The 20,092-nt window shown below is 33.6% G+C and overlaps 1 protein-coding gene across 1 annotated transcript; it reads left to right on the top strand.

The window, feature by feature from the left end:
• The first annotated feature begins 13,008 nt into the window (after window positions 1–13,008).
• On the top strand, window positions 13,009–19,078 carry LOC107950683 (eukaryotic translation initiation factor). The gene is given in 11 exon segments (XM_016885577.2): window positions 13,009–13,523; window positions 14,647–14,718; window positions 15,009–15,104; window positions 15,257–15,454; window positions 15,545–15,571; window positions 16,049–16,146; window positions 16,600–16,687; window positions 16,858–17,208; window positions 17,297–17,539; window positions 17,649–17,688; window positions 17,691–19,078. Coding segments are annotated over 11 exon segments (2,352 nt in total). The 5' UTR covers window positions 13,009–13,346; the 3' UTR covers window positions 18,653–19,078.
• Window positions 19,079–20,092: the final 1,014 nt, after the last annotated feature.

Here is a 20,092-nt window from a genome sequence, read left to right as displayed (position 1 = left end):
ACTGTTTCCGACACCACTGAAAATTAGGCTGTTTCAGGTATGTTGATTTTTAATTAATTTCCAAGTGTAAGGACCTTCGAATAATTATCCCAAAAGTTTATTTTTGGCTACCCAAATATCGTTGTCGAATTAGGCTTCTTTTCTCCTTGTTTGGATAGTTTTGTGACCCATTAAATAGTCTGACTTGTCCACCATGTAACACCATTTTTAACTGGGTCAAGGTAACATCTTCATGACCCAATTTGGATGGTTTTGTCGTCCAAGTAGGGTAGAATTGCTCATGTCCATGCAAAAATTATGATAATCTCTTTATTAAATAAACTTCTTGGTCCCACTGCATAATTAAATATAACACATTAATAAATAACATGAAATAATTTAATTTATGCACAAAATTAATACAATAAAGCACAAATTTGCATATTTTATAAATTCATGTCCATTGTTAGAATATAAGCAAAATTTCCTTAATTAATTAATAAATACTCGGGATTACTATTATTATTCAGTAAAAAATATGGTAAATTTTACTAAAAAACCTTCTAATTTAGAGTTTACAATAACAAATTGAAATGTTTTTGAAAAAAAAATGAAAATTGAACAAAATTGACAAAATGATTTTTCAAATTGATGTTTAAGAGATAAAATTTTGAATATTTACTTTGAACTCTTAGAAAATTTTTGAAACAACTTTAAAATCAAGTTAAAATGATTTTAACCAAGTTCAAAATTATATTAACAACTCAAATTGTTTTTCAAACAAAATAGAATTGCTCCAAGCCAAAACGTATCAATACATTTTTCGTCAAGTATCGATATTTTTAAAATATCGATACCCTTTATAAAATCAATACCAAAATGACATTTTCTTTTTCACAAAATCTATAAATTATCAATACGGTATCGATACATTTTCATAAAGTATCGATAAAATTATTTTGGTATCAATAGTTAAACTCCAATGGTCACTGAATTTAGCATTTATTACAAAACATATCAATACATTTTTATCTAGTATCAATACCCGTTTTTGCAGGTGTATAAAATGCTCTAGTTTTCACATCCCCAATGCTTTATTAACAACCACAACAACTTCAATGGTTGGAAATCAATTAAAGGGTTTAAATACCAACTTCTAAAGTTCCTACAACAATAAGAAAGCATATTCAAGCAGAATCATCAATCAAACAACCTTTTGTACTCAATACTTCCATAATTTTCTTGTATACACTTGTGAGCTCTTAGTGCCTTTCTTTTGCTCAAGTGTATTATAGTTTATTTGTGCATAATTTGCAAATGCTTTGATCGTGTAAGGATTAGCTCTTAGTTTTCTTCTTTTTAATTCTTTGAGAGGGTTTATCTTAAGATTTGGGGTAGAAATCTTAAGAGGGTTGTAAGGTTAAACCTTGTCCTCAAAGGTTGAACAAATTAGTAAATTTAGGAAAATCCTTAGTTGTGGAAAGCTAAGGTAGTGAAGCGGGCAATTGGGGCCAAACCACTCTAAATATTTGTGTTCATTGTTTCATATTCTTTCCATGCTTCCACCAAATCATTTAAAAGTCAATTCACCCCCTCTTGGCAATTTTGGTTTAATTAATCGAGCTAAAAAATTGTATCAGATCTAGTCTTTAAAATACGGTCTAACAACTAAGAGAGGATCCTTGAGGTAGCTCAACTTTCTTCTATTCAAACCGTACAATATGACATCTTTTTCCAGCTCCATTATTGTTGGTGAGTATCAATTCATTAATAAACCTCCTTACTTTAATAGTGCAAATTATTCATATTGGAATACTTGAATGACTTTGTTCATACAAGCCAACGATCTTACCATTTAAGATGTCATCATGGATGGTCCATCCATTCCTCAAAAGCAAGAAGTAGGGAAGTTAGTTCTAAAGAGCAAGAAGGGATGGAATGAGGAAGATAGGAGAAACATACAATTCAACGCCAAGGCCATGCACACTCTCTTTTGTGCACTTGGTCCAGATGAATATAGTAGAGTTTCTTCATGTTCCAATGCCAAGGAAATTTAGGACAAATTGGAGGTTACTCATGAGGGTACTGATCAAGTTAAGAAATCAAAGGAGGGAATTTTCACTCTCAATTATGAGACTTTCACGATGAAGCCCAAGAAGGACATCAAAGCTATATAGGATAGATTCACCATCATCATCAATGAGCTCAAATCTTATGGACCTATCCCATTGAAAAACTAGTCTGAAATATGCTTAGAAGCTTGCCCATGTCTTGGGATGTCAAAGTTACAGCCATAGAGGAAGCTAAAAATTTGGAGACTCTTTCATTAGATGAGCTAATTGGTTCCTTGCTCACTGAAGCAACGAGACTCAATAGAATGAATAAAAGAGAAGAAAAAGTTGAAAAGAAAAAGGTTGATGTTGCGCGCAAGTCCACAATAGAATAAGTTAATTCAAATTAAGATGTGGATAAGGATGAAGAGATGGCCATGTTTGCAACATGATTCAAGAGGTTTATGAGGTCCAAAAAAGGAAGAAAATTTAAAAAGAATAAATGACTCAAGATTGAATCTAGTAAGAAGCATGACCCTATCATATGCTATGAATGTAAGAAACTAGGACAAATCAAGTTTGATTGTGCTCAATGGAAGAAAAGAGGGTCAAGCAAATAAAAGCTTAAGGCTCATGTTGCTACTTGGAGTGATGAGGACTCATCCGACAATGAAGATCAACTAGTAGTCAATCTTTGCCTTATGGCCATCAACAACTCTAAGATAACTTCTAACTCATCCAATTCATATTTTTATTCTTTTGATGAGTTACAAGATGCCTATGATGAGTTGGGTTTGGAGTTTGAATTAATGGTTTCAAAATACAAAGAAATTATGTCAAAATTAAAGGATGAAAATAATTCTTCTCCAAAGCCAATCATGAACTTGAAAGTAAAATTCATGATATGCCAGCAATCATAAATGATTTTGAGAAAAAGAACCAAGACTTGCATAATTTTCTTTCAAAGGTTCATGATGATCATCAAAAGCAACTTGAGTTGCTTAAGAGTGGAAAAGCTCACTCCAACAAAGTTTTACCAAAAAGATTTTTTAAAGGAGAAAACTCAGAAAAAAACTCTGTCAAAACTAGCTTTAATTTCTATACACATAAAGGTCCCCAAAATTTTTACAAAGAAAAACTTATTAAAAGTATATGGGTCCCCAAAGGACTCATAAGTTCTCAAGATAAAGACATCCTTTCAAAATGGATATTTAAAGGGACTAAATTTATATGAATTAATGCTCCAAATGAATTTGGGTACCAAAAATCAAAGTTTAATTCTATGTTTGTAGGAAAAGAAGCATTACTTCAAAGTGGAAAATTAACTCAAAAACTCTTGGTACCTTGATAGTTAATGCTCAAAGCACATGACGGTGATAAGAGCCATTTTTCAATTAGAAGCCTAAAAATGGAAGAGTAGTCACATTTGGTGACAACTCTAAAAGACAAGTAGAAAGAATATGTTGTATTGGTAAAAACTCTTTAACTCTTATTGAAAATGTTCTTTATATTAGTGGTCTTAAGCATAATCTACTTAGTATTAGTCAATTGTGTAATAGTGGTCTCAATGTCATTTTTGAATCTAAAGGTTGTAAAATAGTTGACATTGTGTCTAATAAGATTATGCTTATAGGGCATAGGATATGAAACGTTTATCTGGTGCATTTTGAAGATTTGCATGATTCACTTATATGCCTTGTTGCTAAAAATGAAAATAATTCTTTATTATGGCATAGAAAACTAGGACATGCTAGCATGAACATATTGCATAAACTAGTTTAAAATGACTTAGTGAGAGGATTGCTTAAAATTGATTTTGAATTAGATAAAGTTTGTGATGTATGTGTTAAGGGTAAACATAAAAGAGTTTCCTTTAAACCTATTAATGATGTATCAACTAATAGATTTATTTAACTAATTCATATAGACTTGTTTGATCCAATTAGGACAACTAGCCTGGGTGGAAAAAAATACTCTTTTGTGTTTGTTGATTACTATTTTAGGTTTACTAGGGTTCTTTTCTTAAGTACTAAAGATAAAACTTTAGAAAAAATCATCACATTTTCAAAAATGAATCAAAATGACAAAGGTTACTTTATCACTAGTGTTAGAAGTGACCATGGAATCGAATTTCAAAATCTTCGGTTTGAAAAATTTTCAACTTAAATGTAATTAGTCATAATTTTTCTACACTTAGAACCCCTCAACAAAATGGAGTTGTTGAGAGAAAAAATAGAATTTTTGAATAAATGGCTAGAACTATGCTTTGTGAAAATAATTTACCAAAATATTTTTGGGTAGAAGCCACAAACACAGCTTGCTATGTTGTTAATAGAGTAAAGATTAGGTCTACTTTAAAGAAAACTCCATATGAACTTTTCAAAAATAAAAAGCCTAACATTAGCTATTTTCATCCATTTGGATGCAAGTGTTTTGTTTTAAACAGTGACAAAGATAATCTTGGTAAATTTGATGCAAAAAGTGATGAAGCAGTTTTCTTGGTTATTCTTTAAATTCTAAAGCTTTTTGAGTGTTTAGCAAAAGAACTTTCGTAGTAGAAGAGTCTATACATTTTTTATGACTCTAACCCTCCTCCTAGAAAGGATTCTTGTGTTGATGAGATGATGCAAAAAGTTTTAATAATAATGATAGAGAGGATCAATCATCAAGTGAGAAGATTCAAGAACAAACACAAGATGCTCTAGAAGAGCTTACAATAAAGGAAAGGGAAGTCACTCAACCAAGAGAGTTCAACTATGTAAAGGATAGTAAGATATTGGGAGATCCATCAAAATGAGTAACTGCTAGATCTTCTCTTAGAAATACTTGTAATTTTGTTACATTTATCTTATGCACTGAGCCTAAAAGTATCAAAGAAACATTAAATGATGAATATTGGATGTTGGTTATACAAGAAGTGTTAAATAAATTTTGAGAGAAATAAACTATGGACCCTAATTGAAAGACCTCATGATAAATCTACTATAGGTAGTAAATGGGTTTTTAGGAACAAGCTAGATGAAAGTGGTAACATAGTAAGGAATAAGGCTAGACTTTTTGCTCAAGGTTACACTCAAGAGGAAGGAATAGATTATGATAAAACTTATGCTCTTGTAGCTAGGATGGAAGCCATTAGCATGCTTTTAGCTTTTGCATGCTTTAATGATTTCAAATTATATCAAATGGATGTAAAAAGTGTTTTTCTAAATGGTTTTATAAATGAAGAAGTGTATGTTGAATAACCACCCGGTTTTCAAGATCCTAAATTTCCAAACCATATTTTCAAACTTTCAAAAGCTTTATTTGGTTTGAAACAAGCTCCTATAGCTTGGTATGAAAGGTTATCAAATTTTCTTATTGAAAAATATTTTAGTAAATGGAAGGTTGACACAACATTGTTTATTAAAAAAAGACAAGGATTTATTAATAGTTCAAATTTATTTTGATGATATTATTTTTGGTTCTACTAATGATCTTCTTTGTCAAGAATTTTTTAAGCTAATGCAAGGTAAGTTTAATATGAGCATGATGGGAGAACTAAATTTCTTTTTAGGACTCCAAATCAAGCAAAGAAAGGATGACATCTTCATCAATCAAGCTAAGTACACAAAGGAAATGCTCAAGAAGTTTGAGATGGACACTCTCAAACCACAAGCTACTCCTATGTGCCCGTTTACAAAGCTTGATAAAAATGAGAAAGGTAAATGTGTTGATTTAAAATTATATAGGTCAATGATTGGTTCTTTGCATTATCTTACCGCAAGTAGACCCGACATTATGTTTAGTGTATGCTTGTGTGCCAGATATCAATCTTGTCCTAAGAAATCACAATTACAAACCCTTAAGAGAATCTTTAGATACCTTAGAGACACTCCTAATTTAGGCCTTTGGTATCCTAGAGACTCATCCTTTAGCTTGCATGCATTTTCGAATACGAATTTTGGAGGATGCAAATTAGATAGGAAAAGCACCTCCGATACTTGTCAATTCCTAGGCAACATGCTAATATCATGGTTTTCAAAGAAACAACACAGTGTTGCATTATCCACCACTGAAGCGGAATATATTTCTGTCAGTAGTTGTTGTGCTCAAGTTTTATGGATGAAACAACAACTTAAGGACTATGGAATTGATATAGGTACCATTCCTATCAAGTGTGATAATACTAGTGCTATTTGTCTCACTAAAAATCTCATCCAACATTCTAGGACTAAACACATTGAAATAAGACATCATTTCATTGGAGATCATGTCCAAATTGCTGAAGCAGTTCTAGAATATATAGACATTTTTAATCAATTAGCTGACATTTTTACAAAACCATTAGACAAAGATTTTGGACACTTAGGAGAGAATTAGATATTACTACCTTACATTAATTTTATGTTCAAATTAACTTTTGCACTTTGTTATTTTTCAAAATGTTATATGATTTAAAAAATGATTGCAAAAGTGTCTATGCATGATTTTTTATGGCCAATATATGCAAAAAGATAGGGGATTTTTATGTGGTTATTTGATCTATTTTGACCTTATTTATCTAGCATGACTTACTCTTGTAATGTTTTTAAACTTATTAAATTAGCCTTAGTCTTACTAATTTAGTCATTTTTCTTTAAAATCTAAGTTTGCTTCATGAATTATATGCATTATGCTTACATTTTGCACTCCCATGCATATGAAACCTTTAGGAATGATCTTAGAGTCATTTTAGGACTTTTAGGAACTCTTAAGACTCGAAAATCTCAATTTTGCAATTTTCACTACACTTGGAAAACAGAATCGCAATTTGGTATCAATACTATGTAAAAATTATTGATACTTTTTATAAAGATATCGATACTCGTGGAAAATTATTGATACTATGGATATTTTTAAAAGGGATTTGCACTGCTTTCAAACCAGTTTTATAAAACAAAACCTAAGCCCTTATTCCTTTCCTACGAAAACCCTCTTCTCCTCTCTCAATATTCCTCAAAAAAATTTCATAAAATCTTGGTACTCAAACGCTCCGAAACACTTTTGCATCAAGATTTTTCCAACATTGCTCACGATTTTTCAAGTTCTCCACACTTTGAAGGCAAACCCTAAAATTTTCAAACTTTTGATTTTATGTAATGTAGGTTAAAATATTGATTTTTGATGAACTATTGGGTTGTTTTGAACAATATATATTGTGTTTTGTTGTAGGAAGTTACTGGTCTCTAAAGTTTTTCTTAAAATTTTTACCCAAAACCATTGCCTACCAAGTGTTTGTTAAATTTCCCCAAAGAAGTTTTTTTAAGTCTTGTGTTTCTAAGTGTCTAAATAGATACAATGGCTCTTAAGAAAAAGCCTAAAATCGGTGTATCCTATTCCTAACAACCTAGTGGGCTTAGATCCTCATTTAATGTATGTTTTCATAATGATGCTTTACGTACACATTTTGATCAAAATTTTGCATCTAAGCGAGTTTGGGAGTCGAGGGTAGTCAATATAGCCATGTTAAAAGGGATTAATTTTGCCTATCTATCTATTTTGAAAAATTGGGGTTGGATGGATTTTGTTAAAATTTTCTAGCCAACTTATTATAATATTGTTCGAGCTTTCTTTTCAAATGTCACACTCGAACATGATGAGTTTGGCGAAACTATTATAGCTATCACCTCCTTTCTAATGAATACCCCTATTCATCTCTCCTTAGAAGAGTTTGGTGGTTTACTTTATTTGCCTCCCGGAGGTGACCCCAATGAAAAAGGCCATTTTAATCCTGCTCCTTTTATTTAGTCCGGGTTAGCTATCAAACTAAACCCCCATGATCGTGTCCTCCATTTGTTTATTACTTGGAATCTTCGCCCTATCAAGAAACATGCCAAGCTTTGAAACACCGATTATTGGTGACTCGATTCCTTTCATTTCGATAAGCATCTCGACGTTGCCCTTATCTTATTTAATGATATCACTAAGGCTACCGAGAGAGGGATGAATACCAACATTACCCTTCCCCATAGCACTTACTTGTCATATATTTTTAGGAGGTTAGGGATTAGTACTAATGGAGACACCCCCATTAATTCTCACCAACCTCTTAGTTGTGGGGCACTTCACCATGTCGGCTATCACTATGATGCCAAATCCGGTGAATGGGTTATGGCTGGTCATCCGGCTACCAATAAAGATGATGATGATGAAGGCACTTTTTAACATGTCCCTTCACCTGAAAATTCTCCTCCATTGGCTTCTTCTTCTCACGCTACTCAACCATCTTATGAGATTAATGGTGTTATTCTCGACGCTATCCATTCTTTGAGCAAGGATGTACGGGGACTTAGAGATGAAGTTAACACTCGACTATAAACATTGGAGACATAAATGACGTCTCTCCTAGCTCGCTTCCTTTCAGCACCTCCCTTTTCTCCTCATGATGATTATAGTAGATTTAAGTCATTCATTTCATACTTATAACATTTTCACCTAGATTTATTTATTTATGCCTATATCTATGTTTTCTTGCACATTATTGTTTTATTGGTATTTTGAGATACATTACTGTTTTAGTTCCTTGCCCATTCACTATTATCTATCTATTATGTTGAACTAACTACTTTTCGTCTTAAGCTTTATTTGTCATTTGATATAACAAAAAGGGGAGAAGAAAAGGTAAATTTATGGTAAATTGATTGATTACTTTCTTTTATGCTAACCATATGCAAAGTAATGCAAATTATGTGACCATTTTCCTTAAAGTAAAAATGAATGCCAAATTATATGTCAAATTTTATTTTGGCCTTAAATTCAAAATGAGTTTTATTAAGGGGGAGCAGTTATTCAAAAACAAAATTACCAAATGTTTTGTTATATCAAAAAGGGGGAGATTGTTAAACCAAACTTTATTTGATAAAATGTTTTGATATAACAAATTGAAATGTTTTTGAATAAAAAATAAACTTGAACAAAATTAACAAAATGATTTTTCAAATTGAAGTCTAAGATATAAAATTTTGAATATTTACGTTGAACTCTTAGAAAAATTTTTAAACAACTTTAAAATCAAGTTAAAATGGTTTTAACAACTCAAATTGTTTTTCAAACAAATCAGTATTGCTCCAGGAAAAAACTTCTCGACACCTTTTTGGCCAAGTATCGATATTTTTGAAATATTGACACCCCTTGGAAAATCGGTACCAAAATGGCATTATGTTTTTCATAAAACTTACAAATTATCGATATAGTCTTGATACTTTTTCATAAAGTATTGATAAATTTTTTTTGGTATTGATAGTTAAACTCCAACGGTCATTGAATTTAGCATTTATTACAAAAATATTGATACTTTTTTATCTGGTATTGATACTCGCTATTGCAGGTGTATTAAGTGCTCTTGTTTTTACATCCCCAACGGCTCTATTAACTACCACAACAACCCCAATGATTGTAAATCAATTAAGGGGTACAAATACTAGTTTCTAAAGTTCCTACAACAACAAAAAAGCATATTCAAGCAAAATCATCAATCAAACAACCTTTTGTACTCAGTACTTCCATAATTTTCTTGTATACACTTGTAAGCTCTCATTGTCTTTCTTTTGCTCAAGTGTATTATAGTTTATTTGTGCTTAATATGGAAACGCTTTGATCGTGTGAGGATTATCTCTTAGTTTTCTTCTTTTTAATTCATTGAGAGGGTTTATCTTAAGATTTGGGGTAGAAATCTTAAGAAGGTTGTAAGGTTAAACCTTGTCCTCAAAGGCTGAACAAATTAGTAAATTTGAAAAAATCCTTAGTTGTGGAAAGCTAAGGTAGTGGAATAGGAAATTAGGGCTGAACCACTTTAAATCTTTGTGTTGATTGTTTCATATTATTCCCTTGCTTCCACCAAATTTTTTAAAAGCCAATTCACCCCCTCTTGAAAATTTCGGTTTGATTAATTGAGTTAACAATTTAGCTATCAGATGACTTAAATTAATTGAGTTAATTTAATTTGATGGTTAAATATTGAACACATTATACGTACAAACTTGTTGTACATAAATAAAGAATATAGTAAAAATTAATTTATGAATTTGATTCATATAAAATATTAATTCTATATAGTTTATCGAAATTATTAATATAAATAGTTATAATAATTTCGGTCAAAATATAAATGGACATGGAAAGTTATATTCTTTTGGAATAAGATAATTTTTTCTTGACTTTTCATTTGTTTGTCTAATAATAAGGGAATAATCTTGTTTTTATATATATATATATATATGATATAAAAAATAAAAGGAAAAGAATCCATTAATGTGTTAAGATTACTAAGAGAAAAATAAAACAAAAGGTCTAGCAGCCGTTTTTAAAATACTCTTTGAAAAAGTTTAAAAGGTTGTTGTTGTTCGTTCTTTGACTGGTGGATTAAGTAGAGGCTGAGACGTTATTGTTGTGGCTTGGAATTGACATCTCTGAATGGGATCCTATCAACAATTTTATTCGTCACTTTTCATTTTCAAAAGGTATATTTTTCAACCCTTGTTTCAGCACCGATTTGTTCTTCCTACATGGATCCATGGCTAATGATCGTCGAAATTTTTTTCGTTGTGCCACGGGGTGTACTGGCAATCCAACACTTGATATGCCCATATGCGAGTTGTAGTCAATGTGCAAGCTATGCTAATGTGTATTTGCGCCTATCTATGAGTTGTAGTCAATATACGCGAGCTATGTTATTGTGCGTGTTGTGCCCATATGCGAGCTGTAGTCAATATGTGAACTATGCTAATGTGTGAGTTGCACCCATGTGTGAGTTGTGGTCAATGTGCGAGCTATGACATGTGTGAGCGGAATTATTGTGCGCACCTTAGAAGCAATGAGCTGTGGCAAGAGGGGACACCATATTGGTTGAATGTTTTAGTTCACCTCTATGATGAACTGTTTGACTTATTAACTCTTAGCATACTTGCATGATGATGTTTTGATGTGTTCCCCTTTTAATGCAAAAAGGTTATAAATCAGTGGAACTCACTAAGTTCATTTTGAACTTACCTAATTTTTCTTTTTTTTCCATCTTTCAGGTACCTTAGGTTGCGGATATTTAGAAGAGACTTAGCCAGAGCGTGGCCTCATTTGTGAACCATCCCTTTTGTAATTTTTGTAAATGTAAATATCGGGGCAACATGTAGGCTTGACTAGCTTCTATTTTTATTCTTATTGTATTTTCTCTTTACTTAGTTTACACCCATGTTCAGTTCTCTTATGTAAGAGGTTTGACACTATCACTTCGCCAAATATCAAACCTTTATTCTATATATGATAGTACGTATTCGTATTTATTTCTTTGGTTTATATTACAATTAAGAGCTCATTGAGCGTTAATTAATAACAATTCACTGTCTTTTTAAATTAGAAGTGAAACCTTATTTTTTTTCTTATCGTGCAACCATAAACCTTTCGATAACACCTTGGTTCGCCAATTGTCCTGGCAGGCATAGGGGTGTTACATCGTACACCTAAAACTATCGCATCACTTGATTGAATTTGTGCATCTCAACCGATGCAAAAATGATCAATGGCACTTTGACATGCCAAATGTTATGATTGGTCAAAAATTCAGTCAAGATGCATTCTTGAATTATGGATCGGCATATGGCATCCATACAAACTGTAGTACGAATTTATAAAATTTAACACGTGCCTGATATTTAATTTCAAATATTGTAGTATGGGTTGTTGATCTAATGCTAGCTAGATTTCCTCGAGCTCGGTTGGTATACTTGTGTGTCTCGTGCAATTGTTCCACCTATTCAAATAATATGTTTTTTTTTCAAATTTATAATAATGAAATAAATATTACGGTAATTATATTATCAAATGAATTTTACCATATTACAAGTGGGAATTCATAAAGGGGTCTCCTCGGGCTGTAAAAATGGTAATCGATACCATGCTCACAGTTGATGAATAAGCACCCAACTGTCAATTTTAACTTTTTCTAGTTTTGTCGCCTGACACATCTCTCAGTCTAATGTTGCTTGCACCGATGATCCCCAATTGAGTCGTCCCACTTTTTTCAAGTCAACTAGTAGTAATAGTCACCTTAAATGTACCAATTCTCGAGATTTATCTAGCATAAGTAGACCCCCGATCAACCTCAAGATGAATGCGCACGCGAATTGTTATTTTTCAACATCACTCGCGGAGGCCATTATATGTTTGAAGTTGCCCTCCAACCATCTCATCTCGATCTGACTACCCTTAAACTTGTTCGATACCTTCCTTAGTAGTTGCTCGCATGTTGCACTCCAATCGACACTTGCCACTAGCCCCGTAACTAATTTCCCATCGACTGGTAGACTGAGTTTTAAACCAACGTCCTCAAATGTACACTCACCGTAGAGAAGATGGAATGTGTGTCTCGGGTCTCCATCTTTCCACCAAAACACTGATAAGTGGGGGATCCAATTTAGTCCCTTGAGCATGCGAGCCACGTATGAGAGTCTCTTATCTCGCAAGTGTCCATGAATTGCAACTAATGCACTCACACTTAAATTGTGTATGTCTCAAAAATCCAATCTTAGACCTGATTATATAAACATAAAAAATTAATAAGGTTAACAACATAATAAATAGCTAATTAAAATTAAATAATTTAATAATATTTTCTTATAATTTGTAATTGAATGTCAGAGATGTACTTATCATCCAACCGGATAAATTGATTTGCCAGTTTACATTATAAGGAATAAAATAAAATCAAATAGAATATAATTTAGAAAAAAAATATTGAAAGAATTGAGAATCGATATTTGAGAGAATAAATTCATATTCAAAATAATGAAATTTAGAGGAATTTATATAAGAAAAAAATATGAGGGATAGAGTGTAATCTTTGAACTTGTAACCGTTACAAGAAAAAAAAATATAACATTGCCCTAATTTACTCAATTTTAAAACAAAAACAGCATATATGTTTAATTCACCCCGAATAGTGTAATAAAAAAACCTGGAAAAGGAAAAATAAAGGGGAGGGCGGGGGGTTTACTATTTACAAATAAAGAAGGTGATGGAAGCGTATTTTCCAAATCACCTAGAAAAAGGAAAAATAATAAAATCTCCAAAATAAGGGTTTCTTGTTGGTGTGTGTCTGCCGTCCTCACATACTTCCTTTCTCTTCTCTTCCCTTTGCTCTCCCGCAGAAGAGAGGGAATATCTTATTTTTTGTTTCTTGGCTCTCTATATTCCCAAATCTTAATTTTTATTTTTCGATCTCTTTATATTCAGATTCAGTGTTTTACACATCGCTTCTGTTTCTGATCCGACGACGGAGATTGAGTTTCTTGTCAAAAAGACCGAGGTATGCAGCAGGGTGATCAGATGGTGTTAAGCTTAAGACCTGGTGGTGGTCGAGGGAGCAGACTCTTTGGTGCTCCCTCTTCTTCATCCTCCTCCTCTTCGTTAGCCTTTGGTTCCCTTTCTTCTGATCTTCCCGTCTTTCGTCCCCATGCTGGTGCTCCTCCCGCCTTTTCTATCAAGGTTCTATCTTGTTATCCTTTCTCTATTCAGAACCCATATCTCAGTTTTTCTGGATCTAGTCTTTTTTATATCTCTTATTTTATTGGGTTCTGATTGATTTTGTCTGGGTTGGTCTTTTTAGATGTTTTGGTATTGGATTTGAATGGTTGTTCCTTTTAAATTGCTAGTCTGCCAGCTGTTAGTTAGGCTGTGCACTTTGGAAGATCGACGATATTAGCAAGTAGATTTGAGTTTACATTGCTATTGTTGGTTCTATAACTTACGTTTGAGATAAATATTGCTTTTGTTTTTTGTTTGAAAGGCTCTAATTTATTCCTTTGTGCTCTTAGTAGCAAACCTGGTATTCTCCGAATTTCTTTTAGCACTTACCAACGAATGAATATAGAAATGCCTATTAGTAGAATTAGCTTTGCCCTAATTCTTCATTGGGCACTTAGTATTTCTGCTTGCTGTAAACATGGACAAGGTAAATTGTGATGGCTTTAGGTCATGTCTGAGCTTTTTTTGCCCATAAAGGACCACTTCATATTGTTTATACAGATTTTTCCTAATTGTGGGTTAATCCTCTTTTCTGTGTTCTTATGGCTATGTACGATGATATTTTGATATATTTTGATGGTAATGTACGGTGATATTTTGATATGCAATTTAATTGGATACATAGTGATCAAGTAAACCTACTTGTGGAGTTTTTTTAATCTCCATTAATGGTTTGTATGAGAGCATAATTTATTGTTATAATTGCCACTTTATGTTTTCTTGTGTGTTGTTCTATTGGGATTGTATGGTCCACTGCCTAAGTCATATCAAAGGTTATGAAGAACAAAAGATTGGGTCTTTTGACAGCCTCCTTATGATACAATAATCTAGAGATTTCAACTATGCGATGTCCTTTTATTTGGTTGTTATTTGAGAACTTTGGTAGCATACATTGTTTTCATTGGATAAATAAGTTTAATCTTTTAGTAACCATGTTAAAAAAGTCCTGTATGTTCTAAGCCATCTTTTAGATTTTGATTCTTTCGTTGTTTTATTTATTCTGTAGATAGTTTATCTGAATTTTAACATGATGCATACTGTTGGTTTGTAAAATCTGAAGTTATCACTTGCTTTACTGTTGTAGGCTGGAGACTCACGATTTGAGGGCCGTGAACGTGTGCAGTACACTAGGGACCAGCTTCTAAAGCTTAGGGAGGTAATTCTATTTACTTGTGCTGAGTAAAATGCTTTATCTGTGCATCGGTGGACTATTTATAGCATTTTAGTTCCATAAATCAACCAGAAAAGGACAATTCTGCTTTTTGCTTGCACGCATGAAAGTTGTTCTATGTATTCAGTATCCTGTTTCAATTATATTCAGTTGATCAAGCATGTAAGTTTTTTAGTGTTGTTAGTAATCTGTTTCAGTTTTATTAAATTGAAGCCAATGGCACTTTGACTATTGTGTGATATAATATCTGATTATGCTGCTTGCTTTCTCTTTAGGCTGTAGAAGTTTCCGACGAGATTCTTAAAATCAAACGAGAAATTGAAGTGGAACTTTTTGGTGAAGATCAGAACCGGACTCATGGAGAAAGTAACGTGAGTTCTAAGTGTTCTTTTGCTTTTTTACTTTTTGGTTGGCTTATTTTGCTATCTATTAACTGCCTTGAGGAATTTCCTTTATTTTCCTATATTACTGCCAAGCAATCATTCTTTGTTAAAGCATGTTCTTCATCCTTGACTTTTTCTAGCCACCAAATCAAAGTCAGAACCGTTACTCTGAGCCTGACAATCGTGATTGGCGTAACCGTTCAGCACAGTTTTCATCTGACGGAGAGGAGAGGTCCTGGGAATCACTTCATGATAGAGAATTGGGGAACCATTATGACTCCAAGCAACCAGAAGCTAGTCAATTCAATCGTCAAGCACAAATCTCCTTTAACCAACTGGTAATTGACATAACATAATATGATCTATTTTTGTCTATATAATATTTCCTGTGGCTTAAGCTGTTTATCATTTGTGTTCGCTGTTGCCAGAATTGTTCTTTTTGGATGGTGGGGCAGGTATTCAAAACAGTTATAGCTGAATTTATATTAGGAATTAGTGCTTGCATTGACAATTCCACTCCACTTAAAATCTAGGTATTTATATCATTCTTGTAGCAATTGTTCAAGAAATTGCAATAGTAATGATTGCTTTTAATTTTCTTTAAATTTGTTTTGTTTTGTCATGAGATGATTCAACATAAATAGCCCTACATTTGGGATTTTATCTTCTTTTTATTTATTAACTCATTTGCTTCTGCTTCGTTGCATTATTGTGCATTAGTTGCGAAGCATATCAGTTGCTTGCATCCCACGGCCTGCACCAGCTCCAATGATTAATTTTTTCTATAAGGATAACATTCAAGGAACTCTTCCACTTATAGTTTTCATTTTAGCTTTGTACTTATTCCTGCGAGAGGCAAGTTTATTCCTGCTGCAAGCTATGCCTGTCATTTGGCTTTGGCATTAACATCTGTTTTCATTTGGCTGAACTAGGGGGGACAAACTCCAGCTTTGGTGAAGGCTGAGGTGCCATGGTCTGCTAGAAGGGGCAACTTATCTGAAAAGGATCGTGTTCTAAAGACTGTTAAAGGGTAAACATACTGAAAATATGTTTTTTTAATCATATATGTGTCGCTGATTCCTGTTGAGAAACCATAGCAGTTTTCTTGCATCACATATGCTCTTCTATTTCTGTCACAAAACCATAAAAATACGTTGCTTTTATTATCTTGTTTAGGATCTGATCTTTAGATTAAGCATAATAGCATGCCAATAATCTTTGTCGTAAATTTGTGTAGTAAGAATATTTTCTTTTGTTTTCAAGTTATACTTGGCATTTCTGTGAACTTTCAACCTTGGAATATTATGGTTCTTAAATTCAGAGTTAACAAATTTCTTTAGTATGGTTGGTATTGAAGCTTTTAGTTCTGGAAGATACTTAATACGAGATGACTTCCATTTTTAGGAAATTTCCTATGTGCATTTTTATCGAGTTTGCATGAGAATGTATTACTGGTTATTCTGAATGACTTTTCTCTGTCCAGGATATTGAACAAGCTGACTCCTGAGAAGTATGATCTTCTGAAGGGCCAACTTATTGATTCTGGTATTACATCAGCTGACATCTTGAAGGTTATCACTTTCTACATTTCTATTCTATTTTATTTTGTGCTTTTTTTGTGTGTATTTGTGTGTATTTCTATAAATTACACTCTTCTATACATTTCATCTAATCGTGTTCTTTTCTAGTTATTGCATTTGTAAGGTGACATCACTGATGGTATTGCTTTGCATCTTTACAGGGGGTTATTTCTCTAATATTTGAGAAGGCTGTTTTGGAACCCACATTTTGTCCTATGTATGCTCTTTTATGTTCTGATCTCAATGATAAGCTCCCTTCATTCCCATCCGATGAACCTGGTGAAAAAGAAATTACATTTAAGCGAGTCCTCTTGAATAACTGTCAGGAGGCATTTGAGGGAGCTGACAAGCTTAGGGAAGAAGTGGCGCAGATGACTGCCCCTGAGCTAGAGATGGAGCGTAGGGAAAAAGAAAGGTTGGTCAAACATCGTACTCTAGGTAACATTCGTTTAATTGGTGAGCTTCTGAAGCAAAAAATGGTACCTGAGAAGATAGTCCATCACATCGTGCAGGTTATGGCCAAATACTTCCTTTCTCATTGGTGGAACTTGGATTTTTAGTAGGTTATGCTAAATCATTTTTTCCTGTTCTGTCAATCAGGAACTTTTGGGCCATGATACTAAAGGCTGCCCTGTGGAGGAGAATGTTGAAGCAATTTGTCAGTTCTTCAATACTATTGGTAAGCAGCTTGATGAGAGCCTGAAATCACGACGCATAAATGATGCATATTTCAATAGACTGAAGGAATTGGTCACAAATCCTCAGCTTGCTTCAAGACTGAGATTTATGGTTCGTGATGTTCTTGATCTGCGTGCTAACAATTGGGTTCCAAGGCGTGAAGAGGTAACACTCCTAAATGCCATTAAGGTCCTGTATTGGATTAGAAAGAAGTTGTTGACATGTCAATTTAATGGGTTTTGATATCAAACTCGTGTTTAACTGATTTTTGCAGGTGAAAGCCAAAACAATTACTGAAATCCATTCTGAAGCTGAAAAAATCTTGGGCTGCGTCCCGGTGCTACTGCAAGTATTAGAAATAGTCGTATTGTTTCTGTTGGTCCAATGAGTCCTGGGGGTTTTCCCATAACTCGTCCTGGTACTGGGGGTTTGATGCCTGGAATGCCGGGAACTCGGAGAATGCCTGGTATGCCTGGAATGGAAAATGATAACTGGGAGGTTCCTAGAACACGATCAATGCCAAGGGGTGATGGACTGGGTATGCTACCTGGAGGGCGTGTTCCTTCACCTTCAATCAATAAACCAACTTCAGTGAATCCAAGGTTGTTGCCTCAAGGTAGTGGTGGCCTAATGAGTGGTAGGACAAGTGCCCTGTTGCAGGGAAGCTCATCCCCTCCTGTGGCACAACCTTCTCTTCCTGCCAAACCTGTTCTGGTGGCTGCTGTGTCTCCAGTTTTGGAGAAACCAGTTACACCAGCTTCAAGACTGAATCAAGATGAACTTAGTAGAAAAACAAAGGCACTGTTGGAGGAATATTTCAGTGTTAGGCTGCTGGATGAAGCATTGCAGTGTGTGGAGGAACTAAAATCTCCGGGGTACTATCCCGAGGTTGTGAAAGAAGCGATCTCCATTGCCTTGGAGAAAATCCCACCTTGTGTCGAGCCAGTTTCAAAGCTTATAGAATACTTGTTTATTAAGAAAGTTCTTACAGCTAGAGACATAGGGACGGGGTGTCTGCTCTATGGTGCCTTGTTGGATGATATTGGCATTGATTTACCAAAAGCACCAAATAATTTCGGAGAAATAATTGGGAAACTTGCATTGCCTGGGGGATTAGATTTTAATGTGGTTAGGGAAATCCTTAAGAAGATGGAAGACGACCTGTACCAAAAAGCTGTATTTGATGCAGCAATGAGGATTGTTAGCTCAAGTCCTTCGGGGCAAGCTGTGTTGGAGGCACAGGCATCTGAGGTCAAGGTTTGTCAGAGTCTATTCTAATTTTGCAGTCTACTCTTAAAGTCAGTGTCCGCAAGGGCTTCTGTTTATCATCGAGCACTTCGATATCAATGATTTCCTCCCCATTTTGAGGCGACCAACTTGTATTATTTAATGAAATGGAGCTGCCAAGGACAGTAAAATTTTATTGAGTTGTATATCTCTCCTGAGGTAATAGCGGTTTGTTTATTGAGAAAAAGAGATGAAACTATAGCATGGGTATTGCCATTGAGTGTGGCATGCTGAAATTCTCGGGCAGAATTGTCACCCTTAGGAATCCAGTTGTTTTGTATTTGATTAGTTTTTGTTTTCTTATTCTTTTTGACAGAGTAATTTAGTTTATTTTTGAACCGAGTGTCATAAATCTGAGTTCTTTTACTTTTACGACAATGAAAGTGAAAATCTATCACAGCCTTTAGTTTTGAGACATATATTTGTTGTCGTCTTCTTTGGGTATGCATTGTCTTGTAGGGCAGCCAATTATGAGTGATGGGATGATTATAAATAAGGTAAACTACATCAATTGTCTCTAATTTTGTTTAAATTTATATTTTGTTCACTTAACTTTCAAAAGTTACATAACGGTCATTATCATTATCAAATATGTTATAAGAAAATGTCATTTGATTTTTGTTAAAGAAAATTTTTAACAATAATGTAAAAAAAGTTGAAAGAAATCTTAACAAATAAGTAAATAAATTATAAAATATTCAATGAACTAAACTCAGTCTTGACATTTCCTGTGCGATTAAACCTTAATCCATTCCTTTGGATTTTTCAGCCTGCAAAATCTTTTTCGTTTGAGGTTTTTTGAGATTTTGGTTAAAAGTATGTGATACGAGTCACAAAAGCCCAAATTCTTGAGGGCAAGGCCCAATAAGAAGATTCCAAGCCCAATCAAGAAATCCACCCATACTTAGTTGAAAATCAGGCCAAATTGTCAAAGTGGCCCAAGTTGTAAAGTTTTATTTTTATTTATTTATTTATTTTACTTAGTTTAAATGTTTATCCAAGAGTCCCAAATAAAAGACCCTTGGCCGAATTTCCATATTAAAATAATTAGGAGTTTTTTTTTTAGTTTTAGTTTTAGTGTTCTAATTAAATTAGGAAAACATTTGAAAGGCCTATTTATATGGCTTGGCCAGCCACCCTACATTACATTACAATTACATTGAAAATTTCAGATTTGATTTGAGTGAAAATTCTCTTTGAGTTCTTCAAGGATTTTCTCTTGAGTTTTCTTTAGAAGTTGTTTTAACAATCTTTTTGATTGTGGGAGCCATCTTCAACCTTCTTCTTGCCATTGATATTCTTTGGAGGGGAGATTAGAGCCGTTTGAAGGGAGTTGTGAGATCTTTCGAGATTTCAAGGCTTCTTAGGACTTATCTTTTAATTTCTTACTGTCAATTCTTTCTTTATTTCTACTTGTGCTGAATCATTATC

Source organism: Gossypium hirsutum, chromosome D03, assembly GCF_007990345.1.
Source record: "Gossypium hirsutum isolate 1008001.06 chromosome D03, Gossypium_hirsutum_v2.1, whole genome shotgun sequence".
NCBI lineage: Eukaryota > Viridiplantae > Streptophyta > Magnoliopsida > Malvales > Malvaceae > Gossypium > Gossypium hirsutum.
This window is presented reverse-complemented; position numbering and strand designations above follow the sequence as displayed.